This window comes from Odontesthes bonariensis, chromosome 12 (assembly GCF_027942865.1).
Source record: "Odontesthes bonariensis isolate fOdoBon6 chromosome 12, fOdoBon6.hap1, whole genome shotgun sequence".
NCBI lineage: Eukaryota > Metazoa > Chordata > Actinopteri > Atheriniformes > Atherinopsidae > Odontesthes > Odontesthes bonariensis.
Genome location: NC_134517.1, coordinates 18,324,718 through 18,343,456, shown reverse-complemented (window position 1 = coordinate 18,343,456; position 18,739 = coordinate 18,324,718). Strand labels below are relative to the sequence as shown.

Sequence of the window (18,739 nt, the reverse complement as noted above, 5' to 3'; positions counted from 1 at the left end):
ATGTATGCATTTAATACATTGTGTCGTTGAACAGTAAATGGTATCGCCCCCTATTCTGGTGGAGCGCGTTGTTTGCCAAGAGGCGCGGCCACAGTGACGTGATGTTTGTGCAGCGCAGCTATGATGAAGGTCGGTCCTGGTGACAGGTGTTGTGTCCCTGCGCGTGAGGTTGCGCTGATCCCCCCCACATTTGGGATCGTACTCAGTTCTCTCCTGAAGGTCTCATAAAATAAACCCATTGTCCACATTTGAGGAGGGGAAAAAAATTAAATACTTCCCGTTGACAGGCAGTAAATGTTTAAGAACTACCAGGTCTTATTCATCCCAAATATCCAGGAGAAATTAAGAATGCACACATTCATTTAGCTCCTCTTCAGGAGGATATGAGCTACCCTAAACTTTTATAAATGTGCAAATCCTAGACTATATTCAATATATTTTCTTGGGCTTTTAACAGAGAAAAACTTGATTTCGACACAAACTTGGGTAAACACTCGTGAGAAAAAGCAGTGCAAATGTAAAGTGAGGTGGGGAAAAAATAAACAAAATCAGACCGACATTTGCTAAACTTCTTTAATCATAAATGAGTTCCATTGGATGTATTCGAGTTGCTTTTTTTTTTTTTTTTTTTAACACCAACTTTAAAACAAACAAAACTGAAGTATTGGCAGTGCTTAATCACAGATGCTTTTAGTTACCTCCTAACATTTGCAACACAATCAAACATAATAAGCTTAACATACACTTTCTTTTAAATGAACATCAATCCACTCCTTAGTCAAGTTTCTGATACAGATTTTAGATCGATCCACAGCGACGGCCCTACTGCTTAGAACAAACACTGACTGCAGCGCACAACGTAACCACTCAGTGGCTTTAAGGCAGATGAATGCTTATTCAGGCTTAAATGAAATCCAGGCTAAAAGAGACAGCCCGTCACCCAGATCCCTCGGTACTTTAGGATCCGTGGTAAAGAAGCATGGTGCTGAAGAGGGTATGGTCATACAACTGCTCTGCTTTCACGGACTTCTGGTGCTCAACCTGGCTGCCCGCAGTGCTACCGATGATCTCGGGCGAGTCACTGTAGATGTGCTGGCCAAGGAGCATTCCTACTGCTGGGTCATTTAAGGAAAAATCCTCACAGTGTCTCTCACCTCCCGCTGAAAACAAAAGAAAGTGTCAAAAAAAAAAAAAAAAAAGAAGAAAAAAAAATTAAACCCGCTATATACAACAGTGAGGCAGGGAAGAAGAAGAAGAAAAAAAAAAATATAAAAAAAAAAAAAAAAAAAAGCTGGACTGATTTTGTTTTGCACAACTTTTACAAGCAATGGTTCTGTTTTTTTACAAAAGCCGTAAGCCACTAATATGCGACCTAATTTCAACACACTAGGTTCATAACCCTTTGGATTACACACAAAATATGATCAAGAAGTTGTGAAATGCACTCAAGGGACTTATTTGAACCTGAGACCCTTGTGTTAAATAGGTCACATTCTGATCTGGGGTCGTTTTTTGCTTCGTAGAACCCAATTCTGTGGCAGAATCTTTCAGACAGCATGACGAGCGGATTCAATTTTAGAAAAATCTATAACTGGTTTTTACTGTGTCGATATTTGTTTTAGCATTTTTATTCGCATTAATCTGAAAAATCGTAACGGCCCCACAACAACTTTTTTTTTTTTTTTTTTTTTACAAGAGCACAAGGAGAAAGGGGTGAGACCGGACTGATGCATGAGAGCACGTCAAGGAGACCGCAATTTATAACAACCCATTTATAAAATCCGTCCACATTTAACGATTTTTCCGCCACGTAGAAAGCTAAACCCGCTCTGTGCCGCTCTATATGTTCAACGTATATGCTCAGCCTCTGCTGTAAAGAGTAAAAAAGAACAAAAAAAAAAAATTCAAAATGGAACCCAACTTCAACATGAAACAGTACAACACGCAGAGAGCAGAATTGCCCTTAGTATAAAAGTTAAATCGTGTACGTTATAGTTCAAATCATTCAATGCAGCTCAAAAAAATGACGCTTTTTGCAAAAATGTAGAAATCTTTTTTTTTTTTTTTTTCATAACGAAAAGGATTGTCAATAACTACTGATTGCAAAAAACAGACCATGGTCAGATACAGGGCACTGTAAACTGAACACAGAAAACATTCACTAAACTGCACGCCAAGTGAGCACAAGAGCAAAAAAAAAAAAAAAAAGATCTCAAGCCCATGGACCTCCGTACCTTTAGTGCGGGACCACGAGGCCGCCGCTTCCTTTACAGGCTACATTCGTGTTTGGATATGCTTTGACATAAAATTGTTTTTTTTTTTAACAAAATAGTTTTGATTTGATGCACATCATCAACGAGACATGTCCTCGGGGTTTACGTATTGTAGCTCGGGCTCTCATTAACCTCACAGAGACGCCACCGAAGAAACGGACTTTCTTTTTTTTTTTTTCTTTCTTTCAAATGAAAGATTAATTTATCTGTTGAAAAGCAAATTAAAAAACCCTTCAACTATTCCAGCGAGTCCTTCTATAAATCTTATAACCGGTGCTAAAATTTTGCGGAATCTAAAAAGCAGCAATTAAATCTGTTTTTCTTCAAATCGGGCCATTTTTCCCCTTTTGTTTGCTTTTAGCCAGTAAGCTGAAAACGGGTGATGCGGACGCCGTCGTAAAATTGTGCAAAACAAAACTGTTCTTACGTTATAAGCCCAAATACAGAGAATTACATGACAGCTATCTGTAGAACCGGATGGATGCACTGAATATATATAGATATATAACAAAGAAAATCTTAGTACTTTTATCTGCCCAAGCAGTATCCGTTACATGGAAAAGTATAAAATGTAGCACTCGCACACACATTTCTACACATCTTTCAAATAACTCACCACTTTAAAATAATAATAATAAAACAAAAGTATTTCTTTGTGTGTATAGCACAAAAAACAAAAAGAAAGTCAGACAATACATATGGGAATATGTGTGTGTGTGTGTGTGTGCCACCACACACACACACACCCTCTACAGGTAGGCATAAGAGTTAGTGCAGCGACAGGGGGTCTGCATTGATGCCACAGTGATGACCTCCAGCTCTTTAGTCGCGGGGCTCAGCCCGTCCCGTCCCCCCTGGTTCTCACACTGATCCATGAGCCCCGGCACTTGAGGCGGTGCACACCCATTCAGCCCAAATGCAAAGCTTCCTGGCCCACCTGAGGTCACAGTCGCCGCCATCTCCATGTTCATGCCCTCCATCTGAGCTTCTCCGGCGCCACCCAGTGGCCCATTGCCATTCAGCAACTCGAGTGGCACGCACATTCCTAGGAGCCGAGAGAAAAGGTTCAGTCTACCGAAAACGGCAGATATTTCAGGCCCACCATTACTCTTGCCAAGTGCTTGCTCAAAGGAGGGGGTTTAATTATTGTTTTTAAAAACATTAAGTGCCATGAACTGGCTTTTAGTTGCGAATTTTTGCCACATAGTTCAAACTTAAATCGATATAAACAGTCCAAACCTAGATTTCCTTTCAGCGACTAGTTTCACATATTTCAACTGCCTGCGACAGGGCTTTCAGAGGTGAATCCCAAATGCAATCTTCCTTTAACAAGCTATTCAAAAGAGGACAACTGTTGTTACAAAACAGTAAAGAACCAAGACGAAAAAAAACAAATCTACATATGGGAACAAGCATGAAATCTATACCGGATTCTACACAGGGTCAGTAACACTGAACGCTGTAGCACTGGCTGATACTTGAAGATTTTCCTTTAAAAGTAATCCAAAAAAACCCAGATATGATAAACTTAGTGACCTACCATTAGGTCTAGACTTCTTCCCCGGGTTTGCCGCCATACCATCAAAAGACCTCTTTCTATTGGGCATGCCATTCAAGAGGCTGCGTCCCTGGATGGTGGGGTGAGCGTGGCCCCCATTCTGGCCATTCAGAAAAGCCCCGTTGTGGGACTGAGCCATGTTTTGTTGGAGGTTCTGGGCATTGGCGAGAATTTGAGCGCACTCCTGGAATCCTTGCGCGTGGGCCAGGTCAGCGGCAGTCAGCCCACTGGCATTCCTCAAGCTGCACAACGGGAAGGAGGAGTGTTAGAGACCCTCACTGTACGTTTGATGACACAAAAAAAAAAAAAAAAAAGAGAGACAAGCCCAGGCGCACTCACACACACACTCACTCACTCACTCACTCACTCACTCATTGAGCAAATATTCGCACATAGACAATCACAGATGAATATAAAAAGCCTGTGCTGCTCTACCCTTTCACATCGTCTTCGTCATCTTCATGTGAAATGACGACTGATCCGTCTAGGATCGCTTGCATCTCAAAAGGAACTTAAAATATTGAAGTTTCCACAAAATAAGGGAAACGGATCTGCTGCAAAAGGACATGATTAACACAATCGCAGATATGAACCACTTCGGTTTACCGATCGTCCAAAGCAATCCAGCCGACTGAAGGAGTCCAACTCGTATCCAAACTGGTCACCGGATCCAAAAGGAGAACATTCCTGTAGGTAGCGTGAAGGCCCGCCTCGTGTGCAACGTCGAGGAGAATCTGGCGGCGGTTGGAAAGACAAAAGAAAAGCTTCCATCTCTTTGTTCCAACTCTGGAGCTGCTGAAGGATCAAAGCAAAGATGCATCCAAACTTTCAAGCTGCGATATGGCCGCGTCTTCGTGGATGTTTATTGGACAGAATGGGCGCAATCAAGTGGGAACAGAAAACATGCCGCGTTCCTGACGACGACAAAGAATTCTTACAATCCAAGAAAGAGCCTTCATCCAGACAAGGACCGGGGTGCAACAGTATCTTCAAGAGAAACGCCTCAGAATTATTGGCAAAGAAGAGAATGAGACAAAGGCCAATTTCAGCTCTCAAGCATCAGAGATCCATACATCTTCTCGCAGGACGTTGAAGCAACAAACAGCTCATCTTCGTCTGGTTTCCAGAGAGATGGAAAAAATAAAGAAGAGAATAAAACACAACAGAAGCAGCTGTACTACCGCAAGAAGCAGTCCAACCGTCTGTGCGCTAAGCAACGTTGTGTTCATCATGTCCAGTTGCAGCAAGAAAAAGGCGACTTTAAAAGGTGACTTTCTGTGTGCGACAATGAATGAGCAAACGGTGCAGTCTCATTTCTTTCCCCTTTAAATTCAACACTCTTGGAAGTTTCTTGCTTCAGTGTGAAGGCAATGTCAACCAGGGAGTTTAAAAAAAAAAGAAAAAAAAAAAAGGAAAAAAAAAAAGAAGGGAAAGTAGCTGGTTGAATCTGTGAAAAACAATTCTACACAAGAACAAGCCTATTTCCATTTGCGGTCATTTATTTACACAAAACTGCCAGATAAGGAAATCCAACATTTCTGGCTGTTGTGAAATTAACATGTCTGCTTGGAATTTCTCTCCCCTCCATCATCCAATTATCAAACAATACAGCACTTGTTATAAACCTAAAATGTCATCACAGTGCATTTTAACAAAAAAAAAAAAAAAAAAAAAAAAAAAAAAAAAAATGTGTGGGGGGGGGGTTTTCCTCTACACAAACAGCTCAGTCTTCGTCATAGATTTGGGCACTACCAGCACATATCCAGCCTTGTAACATCCGATTAAAGTGCAGAAGAAAAGCGTGAAAACGTCTCCATCTGCAGGCTACGTCACACACATCCGATTAAGATGGTGCAAATGGTTATTTAAGAAATAAGATTTACCGTTAACCTTAAAACCAACCAACATTAGCTTCCACACTGAAGAAGAGACGTAAAGCGCACGGCAACCGTTTGGTCATTCATTTTTGATAAGAAAACTGCTCATTCTCTGCTTTATCTAAACAGTTGTGCAAAAAGAAACATTTCAAGAGCTAGTGCACGTGAAAGAAAAAAAAAGAAAACAACATTTTTTTTTTTATTAAGAATTGGAAGATTTAAAAAGAAAACAAGAAAAAAAACAAGATCATCACACAATAACTTGTTGCACATTACCCGTCCCCTTCAAAATTAACGCTTCCAGAGGAGTGGTTACACGAGATTATGTTTAGAGTAATTTGTGCTGAGGTAGACGGACTGGTCTCACGCTAAGGAATGCAAACTGTCACCTGCAGATACCTGCCGTTGTGTGTGTGTTTTTTTTAAGCTAAATTAAATCTGTGCACAGACTGAACAGAGGCTGCAATGGCTAAACATGACACAGGAAAGTAAACCCAACAATCAACGTGCTTCTCGTGATTGTGTTGGGCGGTACGCCGAGTACCCGCCACACTAGTCTACAGGAGGCTGAGCGGTTAAGTGTGCGGCCTCCAGATGCACATAAGTGCTGACTTCAGATCAAAACATTCTCTTAACTTTAACCATTCTTAACTAATTAGTAACTACAGAAACTTTCCAAAGATTTTCACTTCAAGTACTGTTGAGTGACAACAGAAACTTTTCTCAGGGCTCGGAACAACTAAAATCTCAGGAACGAAGACCTTTCATTTTAACTACTAATTTGAGATTTTGTTCACATCAGGAAGAAGATTTTTTTTGAAAAATCAAGAGCTCAGATAAATGAGTTGTCGTACCCTTATTCTCAATCCAATTGCATTTCTCATATTACATCGATTCTAAAGCATTCTTGCAGAACTAAAAAGCAACTGACTGTCTGCATTACCCTAAAACTTCCCACTAGTATTCCTTTAGTGAGACCAACCTCCTACAGTGAAACGATCCACCAAAAAGTGGATAAACGTACATGCCAATGACCCACGTTTGGAGTTTCAAATTAAAAAAAAGGAAGCGTTAATTCATTGTAAATGCCTGGTATGCTTTGCTTTTCAGTCCTAAGCACACAATATGCATCTTCTCTAACTATTGTCTAACCTTCCAGAGGCAGCCTATTGTCATGCTACATGTTGACATGGGACTCACGTGATTAAACCTGTCCATATAAAGGACTCCTATGGTTAGTTCAAAAACAAGTTATAAAAATCAAAACAAAAACAAACAAACAAAAAAAAGGCTAAATACAATCATGGATAATAAGCAAAGCATGCAGGTCTAAAAACTTTAGTTTTGATTCATAAAAACCTAGCATTAAAACCAATCACCGCAAGAAATACCTCAACAGTTTGCCAGTGTGTAGATAGGAAGCGATAGTGAGAACACTCAATGCCACAACAGTGCGGCTATCCCAGGGAACGGGGCAGACTCAGCAGTGTCTATTCTCCCCCTTTCTAGGATTACTTGAAAAAACCAAGTCATTTCCAATTCAATGGCTGCAAAACATTAAGATGTACGGTTCTGGTTCTGTTAACAGTAGAGCAGACTTTTTCGTAACTTATTGCCACTTTCATAAAGGAAAAGGTGACAAAGATTAGATGTCAAAACAGACTGTGATACTGTATAGGGTTAATACTGAGACATACAAAAGAAAACATTTCTGTGTATAAAGTGAAAATATATCTGATACAGTGAAATGACAGTGAATAACCATTGCAACAGGATGATATTAGCAATTAAACAGGTGAGTACATGATGCTTTGCAAATCTAACCCATCTCACTCAGCTGCTCTAAACATGTCTGCGCTACCCTTCGTCACCGGCAGCCTCCAAGCACTGTTCTACCCGCTGCTAGCTTGTTACTGGACCACCTTAACACTGTGAGGCTCATGACAAATTGAAGGGAAGTAAAAAAATACATATATATTTAAGTTTGCTTGAGAGTTTCTCTATCTGGGAGAGGTTGGACATGTTTTGTTCTATTTAAAAAAAACGTTTCCATTAGTGTAGTTCGAAGGCGACTTAAGATCGCATCGGAGTGTCGTCGGATACAATATTTATCGTTTAATGGACGTTTGCGTTTCGAATATAGCATTTTGCTTAATACGAAAGACTTATCCGATCATTTCAACGTGACAATTGTCTCTTTTTGGGGTCTGAATGCAGAGAAGATAAGACCTGGAAGAACGCGACCGGTGTCTTCATTAAGTTAGGATTGGACCACAAGGTTGTTTAGGTTTTACTCCGTAGGAGCAGGAGGAATTTGGAAAGAATGCGCAAATCGTCCTTATGAATCAGCAAGGGATCCGTTTCATGTCATTTCTTCATCTTCATCTCTGCCTCTTCTTCTTTTCCCAACATCAAAAGGCTCAAGTGGAACGGGAAAACACGGGAAACGTTGCAGCTCTCAAGCGTTTCAAACTAAGATCCAAAGCATAGAATTTGACCAGTTATGAACACCAAATACTGACTTATTTCCTCTCATGAAGGCACGTGGCTGGCTGCAGGTCTTCACATGAATGGAAGCTCGGAGGATGCCAGGTGGCGCAGGATGAAGAAACCTGATTCTTTACTCAAGAATCCTCAAAGGAAGTCAACAAACGGCGCAAATGGCTGAGGAGGAATTCAGCAAAGAAAAGTCTTGAGGATAAAGAAGCAAATAATACTGCCACCGTGTTCGTTGTCCATAAATGTGACATCGCAAATCCTGCGCCTTGATGCGTCTCATGGGCGTCTCTGCAGGTTTCAAGACCAGGAGTTATATTTGCATCATACACAACGCATGTATAGTTTATGAAAATCATCTGGAAATGTATTTCTCCCCCCGTCACCCTGATGTTGTCACCTTCACTGTGACCTTCGCCGTGAATGGGAGCACGAAGGAATTTCGGAGAGATTCAATCTTATCGGGAAGAAACCACAACACAGAGCTGAATGACGAAAAGACACGAGACGACTGGAAAGAAACTGGAAATGTGTCACTTTCGAAAAAGGAAAATCAGATACAAGTTTGAACCTGGAATTAAGGGAAGTCTCTCCACCTCGGAACAACGAAGGGTCTTTCTTTCAGCATGTAAAACTGTCTCAGTGTTGGAAATATATGATGATGTAACTTATTTATTAAATCTTATTTAAAACTCACTCTAATCACAAAATGATAACAATAAATTTGTGGAAACCAAAAGATAAAGCACTGCTTATTACATTGTAATTAGCCATTAGAGTACAGCAAATTCAGATAAAACTGGGATTTCGTTTCCACAACCTCACTGAAACTTATTTTGTAACTTGAGCTGCAACAGCTGAGAATTTAAAAATCCAATTTAAAATTATCATGCTCTTTTCTTTTTTTTTCAGCTTTTATTAAAACAAAGAAGCATTCTTAATTTTTATTGGCTATATACAGCAGGAGTTATATTCGTTTTAATACTTAATTTATTTACCTTTCCTCTTTACAAAAGCAGGAATGCTAAATTAGGTTTATTACCCAAACAGACCTCTCATCCACTGATGTGTGTAACATCTCTTTGATGCATCAAAGCTTACTGAACCACACATCGGTGTGCATTACACTACCGGATATCATCTGAGCAAATATTCAGCTTATGAAGGACACCTACAGCTTTTTGTCAGCCACGGCAGGCTGTTCTTTTTTTCCTGTTTGGAAATAGTTTTATTGATATTTGGCAGGCGACCTAATCAATAAGTTAGATTTTTTTTGTCATGAGCCTCATTCCCACCTTGTGTGCATTAGTTTCCCTCCCAGTTGTGCCCCACTAGATTTCTGCATCATAAATAAAAAAAATTGGAAAAAAAACAAAGAAAAAAAAACAAAAACAAAACAAAAACAAAAACAGACTTCATAATAAACTAAACTGAATATCTTTGCTCTGCAGAGGGGAAAAAAAACATCACATCATTTCAATCATAGAGAACATCAACTGATAACCAAATGCACGTTACAGGAAGTCAACAAGAAAAGAATTTCATTTGACGTGTTTGGACTAAAGCTGAGGGTTTGATTGGCTGAAACGGCCAAAGCAACCAGGGGGTTCGCTTTACTGAATACTAAGCTTCAAGCAACATTTAAAGAAACTCATTCTGTGTCACAGTCTGGATTTTTAATCACCGGGTCTCATCCGTCATCGTCAACCTCTATTATATTCAATTAAATTAACGCCAAATTACAACAAATGTCATCTCAAGACACTTCAATAATACAGTCCAATTCATGCCAATTGGAGTTCAATTCATTGTAATCATAATCCAATCAAATCCAATTAAGTTCAAAATGAGTCCAATTCATACATACAGAGCCAATTCAAAAACAGTCTCCTAGCTAAGGAAACCAACAGACTGCACTGTTCTGTTGTGTGTGCAACGAATACGCACTCAATCCAAGTACGCCTGTGCAATCCACAACCTTTTTTTCTTTTTAAAGCGTACAAGGATAGTTTGTATCCCTTACTGTCACAAGAGGACCGACGTCTAAAGCGTTGCTGCAGCAGCGGATTGAATTATTGTTCGGTAATACAAAGTCAAACACCAACTCTCTTTGCCCTCGTTACAACCTGCACTTAATGACTTACTAATTTCTCACAGTGATCCCAGGTTCATTAGAAGCTACGCACGACAAACCGTGTCAACCCCCTGGCAGCTTGGGGTCTCTGTACTGCAGTCGTGAAACAGAGAAAAGGCATAAAGTTTGTTGCAGAAAATGAAACTGTGAGCAGCATCTTAAACCTTTAACTGAGGGGGAGAAAATAACAATGTAAATCTATAATATAAATGGGGGGGGGGGGGGGGGGTGCAGCAGCTAAATATGCTGACTTTTAATCTGTTTGTGTTTCTGAGTTAAATTATAAAACACCTCCACAGACCTAATACTGAATGGATTAATAAAACCTTGATTGAGTAACTAGAAACATATTTTCCCCCTCCCCCTCTCTCCCCCTCCCTCCCATTCTTGCATAACAGAAGATTTTGGCAGAAGGTCAGTTGTATCTTTTGTTTGCTGAGCTGGGCTTGCGCGACCTTTGAGGAAATGACTGAAGACGCATCGAGGATTTAAATTTAAGAAGCAGGAAATGTAAGCTTCATCTCTTTGTTCGTGCTCCAGGTGTGTCGACGGTTGCAAAATGTTTTCTGTAAATTGAATGATCCTGGCACGAGAAAGAAGGAAAAAAGAAAAAACACTGCCGACGGCTGGAAAGGTGTGGCTAACATTTACAACTGAGGCAGATGATAAATCCGCCTTTTTCTATCCAACCTTGCAGTTCTTTTGGAAAACATTAACTATGCCAACTGTGGAGGAGCGATGCATTTTCATTCTATGCAACAATTAGCACAAAGCCTTTCTCATACTGACAGTAAAAAAAAACCTTCAGAAAAAGAAGTAATGTGCATTTGGTTATCCCGTCAAGCTGTGTATGTGAGACACTAACCAAAAACAAATGTTAAAAGAAAACCACACTCTAGTTTTAACAGAGACCATGCACTATAGCCTACGAGGTAATAAACAGTTTATCAACCTTCACATTAAGTTGTCCTCGTGTGCGTGTAATAATTGTGCTGGATCGACGGGGCCATTCATTAAGATCAAAAGCGCCGTGCAGAGTTAATGATCCACTTTTACCAACGAGTGGGCTCTCCAATTACAAAAGCTAAAGCCAAAGTGTCTCCCCCAAAAGTGCGGGAAACGGTGCGTATCAAGCACTCGGTATGAACTCAAGACATCTTAGCTGCTGATATTACACACAGAGGGCAACTTAATGCCAATTGTTGCAATGACAAACAACAATTTCAAGGGTTAACAAAATATTTTCACATTTCCAAGGGAGCACCACCAATTCTATGAACACCACACCTCATGATCAAACCATTTTAAGGAGAATGTTAAAGAATTATATATATATATATATATATATATTTTTTTTTTTTTTTATTGTCTTATTACATCAATTCAGTCCCCCTCCCACATATTCTGGAGGTGAAGATGAGCTAGCTCACCTCATCTTTTTGGATTAAAGAAAAAATTAATTTAAAAAAACAAACATGGTTATTTAAAAAAAATCTCCACCACATCTTAAATTGTTCTGGGAGATGTAACTGTTTACACGGGTTGTCTGGTGTAAATTTTAACCACCAGATAGAACACGCTGCAGCATGACAGGGTGGTGTTTTATTGTAGAGATCCTTTAAAAAAGGACCCAATTCTACATTCAGGTCGAGCCACGTCGAAACTTAAGTTCACATTTTAACAGATGAACTTATGAATCAACATTCACTGAGACATACTTTACACAAACACAAGCTAAACCAAGTTTGCCTTCAGTGACCGTTTAAGAGTGCTCAACAGCCACAAAGTCCACGCATCCGTTTTACTTCTGCACGTCTCAGAAGTGTGCGTTTTCATGTGCAGATCCTGTGATTTTTCTGATTTTTTTATTTTAAAACGCACAGCACTGACACTTCATCACGGCTCTGATTTATATTTGATGGTGATCCCTTGTAAAGGTGAGACTGAAATGCTGGATAGTACAGAGGAGAAGAAAACATCTACATGGTACTGATCACAGGACTTACTCAGCTTTCGCTCCCTGAATCAAGAGAGCGTTGATACAATCCAGACTGCCCGCACGAGCAGCCTTGTGGATGGGCGTCTCGCCCACATAGTCCTGAGTGATGACAAAGAACAAAACTATGAGCCAAAACAGTTCTCTATTTGAGACAATTAATCTGTGTGTGACTACACTTTTTATTCAAATGTATTCTTTGCAACTTCCTCCTTTTTTTTCCTTTTTTAATTTCCAAGGACATTTTCCAGAAACTGTTACAGGGAGGGAGGGACTCTGCAGGGCAGAACTTGAACTTTTCACCTCGACTCCATCACCGCCCACACAAACTTTTACAGTAACATTTTTCAGAGTGCAAATGGAGGAGTGAAAAAGACCGCCAAAGCATGCCGTAAACCACAAAGTAGGCCATACTGGGCTGTTCTGCTGCCCAAAACTTATCTAATAATGTCACAAAACCTCAAAATTTCCCCAAGCCCTGAGAAAGAAAAAAATAAATAAAATATTCAGGGGCCATCGCGAGCAATGTGCTTCGTGATGACGACGATATGTTATGTCATACTGACCCACTAAGCCAATCTCTTTCAGTGGTGCAGTGGAGCATGAAATATAGCCCCACTGCACGAGTCTGTGCATGAAGAGGAAAAGATGTGACGAGCAAAAACGCCCAGCGGTCCGACAGAGATTCATTTAGCAGAAAATGTGACTGGCACACGTCATGTGAAATATGGGTCAAGTGAAGGACTAAGTGGTGGTATTGCCAGGGCCGTGATCCCAAGCTAGAATGATCCTCTTTGATGGGATCATCTGAGCTCAACCACTAGCACCGCTCTGCTCTTTTCATTCACACACTGGCGCCTCTTGTTGTCGTTACAGTTCAAATAATGAGTTATTTTTATATACACTGCAGCCCCCCCACCCAATATAGTCTTGCATTGTCTAAGATCATTGTTGAAAACTGATCCCTTTATTCCCAAGTGTGGTGTGTATGTCTGATGTCATACCTGTCTGTTAATATCTGCACCAGCTTGAAGTAGCCATAATAAACAATCAGGGTGGCCCCCAAAAGCAGCAATGTGAGTGGGCGTCTGTGCAAACCTGGAGGTAATCGAGTTCACGGCACAGCCGACCTGAACCAGGCGCATCACACACTCCAGCTGTGAGGAGATGAGGGGAACGCACAGAGAGTCAGGATCAGGTCATTGCTTTCCAAGTCAACGGGCAAGTACTGGCAGGTGTGCGACTGTAGTTTATTAAGACAAAAATGCTATTGCTCGGACTGACTCTTCAAAGCCGAGGCTTTGGGCATCCATCCAATTTCGCCTTTCTTGTCCAATATGAGCAAAACATTTCATCAATTATAGCACAAACAATAGTGTAAGTGTTCACAAACGGTTAGAAAAAAATTAACATTTGGATTGGAAGCTGACGTTAAATGTGTGTTTCTATCCAAACGCTCTCGGTCATAAAATTGCAACGGTTTTATACATAGCTGTTAGGTAATGTCCTCAATTAGGTGGTAAGATTAAGTCTAGCTAGCGTTAGTGAGGTGAGCTAACTAACGTTTGCCTCTCGAAATCTCTCCATTTTATGGTCAACGTATCACCTAGCGACAAGTAGTCAATACAGTTCCCGCTCAATGTGAGCAAATCATTGCTTAAACACCAAAGGAACCGAAAAAACGTCGTGTGTATGCCGGGAAATTTCACGGAAAAGCCGTTAGCTTGAGAACAGTATGCTTTCATCGTTAATGGCCCATTGTCTGGCTCCACTTCACGAAGGCTGCCTTTGGTCTCATAAGCGAATAATTAAGGCAAGCACCAGGAAATGGCCGAGACGGGGCTCATGTCGGAGAGCTTTGACGTCCATTGTGGATACTGTTTCACTTCTTATTAATTAGGAGAAACGTGGTCGGTTGGAGAAAAAAAGCTCTCCTGCCAACTACCTTTCCGAAATGAGCGGCCCAATGTATGGGCGTCCAACCGTAGAAGGTGTCCTCGACCGTGAGGTCAGTCGGGTTCGAGGTGCACTGAAGGAGGGAGCACAAGGCACCGACGTCTCCATCCCTGCAAGCCCGATGGAGAGGGAATCGGCTGTTTAAGACCTCCTCACTCGAGAATCCAGATTCTAGTCCCACAGACATTGTTGCAAAACGGAGCTGACTGATAAATAATAGGCTACTACAGAAAGAAAGAAAAAAAAAAAGGAGTCAAATTCCTGGCTATTGTCTAATTCCGTGCACTTACTGGGTTGCCCGTCTATCAGGACACACGCCACCCTGACTATGGAGTGTTTCTGCCTGACAACACAAAGCACAGAGAGCAGAGCACGCGCCGGAGTGAAACTTGAGAGGCTCGGAGAGAGCAGCAAACTCCGGGCTGGAATTCACGTTCCACAATTCCTTTTTTTTTTTTTTTTGTCTCTGACGTCACTGCTGCCAAATTTGGCTGTACGTTTTTTTTTTCCTTCCAACAAATCTTTTCCAAAACGTCACGTTCCACGAATTATTGTGATAAAAGGAGTAAAAAAAAAAAACGATGACGCGCTTAAGAGTTTATGGCTACAGCACAATAAGACAAGTAGAAACAAAATTATACAAAATACACAGTTTGGTGTTTATCTTCCTCTAAATCGATTATGGAAAAAAAATCTGCACATCAGTTCATGTCACTATTACCATCTCCAAGCATTGCATTTCAGAAAATGCAAACAACAGTGCAATCTAGTGGAGACATTTCATGGGGGACATCTATTAAATCTATCACCCATAAAAGGCCATTTTTCCCCCAATAAAGATGTATGGAATTATATGACTCTCATCTTTAGGGGCCATTTTCTCAAACTGAGCTTCTTTTGGTATTTTTTTCCTAATTATTAAATGACATTTACAAACAGCACATTTGGTTTATTGATTTATCCTTTCATTTGTCTATTCTTTTGTTTATATATCTATTTTGAGGTTAATCGGTGGGTGTGAAGTACAGCAGTGAGTGTCTCACCTGCAACTGACAGCGGTCAGGGGTCTCTCAGTTTGAAGAGTCACAGAGGAATACTTCATTTAGAGGCTTAAGAATGACTTAAACTAAAAACAAAAAATAGCAGCAGGATACATAGGTGAGCAGTCTGTGACAGTCTGTTCACTTCTATCTATTTCTTTAGAATGACAAATCTAAATGATGAAGTTATAGTCTATATTAAATCCTGTCACACTGATTTATAACCTCAGTGAATGAATGCGATAAGAACACATTTGGGGTAGTAATTCACACACTTTTTGTGGTATATTTTTTTTCGAACAGCCTGTCAATCTTTAAGACAGCATACGCAATAGTTTCATTTTTAAAAATGAGCTATGTGCATTATCAATAAGGCCGTTCCTTATATGATCACACTCCTCCGCTGTTGTCACTGTCTCATGCTGTGAAAAACAACGGAAGAAACGCTAAAACAAAGTAACTTTCAAAGGGTCCGCAAAAAGCTTTTCTGAATACAAGAGGATAGATACAACTTAGTGGTAAATGTAAATTTGTTGTAGAAAAAGCACCCAAAAAAAAGGAGTTAAAAGGAGACGTTTATCTGCTGCTGGAGTTCAAATATGGAAAAATGCCAACATACATATAAAAAATGTGTTTTGGATTTTTTTTGGGTTACGGTAGAGCTATTTCTGAAGGATTTTATTATCTATTTTTTTTTGTTATTGTTGATATCGGGGGGGACTTCACTTTATGATAATGAAGGCTGACCTATGTGATTATTGTTCCGTGTGCATTTAAAGTAATCAAAAGTTGCTGAAAAGTGAGCTAAATGTGCTGTTGATTTAAAAAAAAAAAAAAAAAAAAGGATGGTCAGGGTAGCCTGCACGGGCAGTTAAAATGATCATTTATCATCACTGACCCTAGATCAGCTGAGATTTTCAACTAATCAACCAAAGACCTAAACACGGAGTAGATGTTTGTGTGCGCCAGGGTAGACGTCACAGACAAATTCTACAACTATCTTATCTGTTAATATAGAGAGGGACTGTGCAAGCTCTAATTGAATCATAGTTTCAGCCAAGGGTTCTAAAAGGCAACCCGTTATTAATCCCTCTTTTCTTATTTTTAGCTTCTAGTCTACAAGTTTACAAAGTGGAAAATCCAATAAAGCAAATTTGGTAATAGCAGTCCCTGATTGTAAGTGCCACTGGGTGTGCAGATAGCTTTATTATATATGTATTGATTATGTGTCGATGGTTTATTTTGATCGTGAAAAAAATAAAGATAATAAAGCTCTGGGGGCTCCAAGAACATTTCTGAGCAAATGTATGGTACGTGTATCTACTGCGGAAATCAGAAATCAGAAATCATTATATTCAAAGCGAAGCATTCACAGTTCAACGTGCCTTCAACTTCAAGTTTCATAAATTAGATCAACCCTACTAAAAGAAAAAGAAGTAGCTCGAGACCGAGCAAAACAACTGGCCGACCTGGCAACAGAATTTTATGCAGGAATATTACTGCCATCTTGTGGATTTGAGTGTGGCTCTGTGAGCACAGGCATTCATTCCTGGACGCGCACGTCCTTTCTTCAACCAACAAGAGCACATTAGAAAAAACCCACTTCACCATTCAATCACAGGGAGCACACAGTGTGGAGTGGGAGGAGTGGAATAAGAACAAAGCAGCTTTAAACATACCAGGTACAAGTGTCTCAAAATCAACCTCAAAGTACCTCAAAATCGCACTTATTTGTATTTGTGCTAATCTAGCTGGAAACGAACCCATGAATATGCCTTCCAGGAGCAATAGATAAATAAATAAACAATAAATGGAGATAATATGGGCCCGTATTGAGCTCTATGCTTTGAAGAGGTTTTTAAGTTTTTAAACATGAATTGATTTTGTTTCATGCAGAAGTATTTGTGCAGCTTGCTATACATTTCCAGCTGCTGTGTTTCATGTCTGGGCATAGGTAGAAGTCCAGCATAGGAAAAAAAAGCTTCTTATACATTTTTAAATGGAGTCCAAAGTCAGAGAGTTAACGAGAACCCCCCCCCCCATGGCTGTGATGGCAGGTCGTCACAGGCAAACAGCTAACAGATCATGATGGCAGTAGTAGTTCAAACCTTTATTGAAATAAAAAGGAACAGGAAAAATCCATTCAAACGTTGCTCATCTTGTTACAATGCAACGTTCTGCTGGGGAAAACCGGCACCTGGCTGGCACTGGGTGTTACTACGACACTTGCCAGCACAGGAACAGCCTCTCCCTGGCAGTTATCAACCAAACTCCCCAGACACAAATCTGATTGAATCAGATGGCATCTGTGGGATGTTAAAGGGATAGTTCGCCTCTTTTGATATGAAGCTGTATGACATCCCATACTAGCAATATCGTTTATGAACATTGACTTACCTCCTGCTGCGTACTGTGAGACGAGTTCCGTTTTGGCGTTGACGAAAGTAGTCTGGTTAGTTGGCTGGGGTTTAAAAATAAAGTGTTTTGCTTCTCAAAACAATATGCGTTCAAAAGAGTAATACATTTGCATCACAAAATCGTTCTCCAGGAAAAAGTCAGACCTCACAATCTCTTGGCGCCATTTTCTCTCCCTTCGTATCACTGCGTGCTGTGTAAACTGTGCAGACCGAAGTGCAGACTGAGCAGTCCCCTGCTTCCGAGCAGTAAACACCGTATTACTCTTTTTAACGCATATTGTTTTGAGAAGCAAAACGAGCCGGGCTACTTTCGTCAACGCCAAAACGTGGCTGGAATTTGGCTCACAGTACACAGTAGGGGGTAAGTCAATGTTCATAAATAATATTGCAAGTATGGGATGTCATACAGCTTCATATCAAAAGAGGCGAACTATCCCTTTAAACCTCGCTGAGTGTCAGAGGAGACTAAATAGATAGTCGGCTGTGGATGGCGGTGACACAAAAGTCAAATTAGAGTCAAATTAAAATGCTCTGACATTGTTTCATGGGTTTTCTATCATCCTGATGCAGCCCAGTCTCACCAGAAATCACGTCATGCTCTTGATACATTTGTCCACATGTCCAAAATGAACAAGCTGCACAATCCAGGGTCATAAATTCTGAGACTGCAACATATCGGCAGACTATTGTTTCTGCAGCGCAGCGCATGTGTAAACCTTAACCATTTTCTTTGTAACATCGAAGCTTATTCGTGTGCATTAATTCTCATCCTCACCACATACTTTTGACTCCAAAACTTAAACATACCCATCATCTAGTGAATGAGGGTAAATAGATTAGCACCTTCAGCTATCCTCTCCTTCTTCCTTATAACCATTAGTGGTCAAATCACCAGCGTGGTCGGTGGGTGTGCTGCTCATCCATCCATTTTCTACACTCTGGACAGGTCCGTGTGCTGTTCAGTGTGATACTAACTTGTTACGGATTAATGC

The 18,739-nt window shown here is 40.4% G+C and overlaps 1 protein-coding gene across 1 annotated transcript; it reads right to left on the bottom strand.

Annotated features, from left to right (window-relative positions):
- Positions 1 to 555: 555 nt before the first annotated feature.
- ankrd10b (ankyrin repeat domain 10b) lies at positions 556 to 14,653 on the bottom strand. The gene is made up of 6 exons (XM_075479446.1): positions 14,280 to 14,653; positions 13,339 to 13,491; positions 12,345 to 12,436; positions 3,814 to 4,073; positions 3,211 to 3,318; positions 556 to 1,160 (listed from the first exon to the last, which is right to left on the bottom strand). The coding sequence occupies exons 1-6, from the start codon at positions 14,475 to 14,477 to the stop codon at positions 958 to 960; spliced, it is 1,014 nt and encodes a 337-aa protein (XP_075335561.1). The 5' UTR covers positions 14,478 to 14,653; the 3' UTR covers positions 556 to 957.
- Positions 14,654 to 18,739: the final 4,086 nt, after the last annotated feature.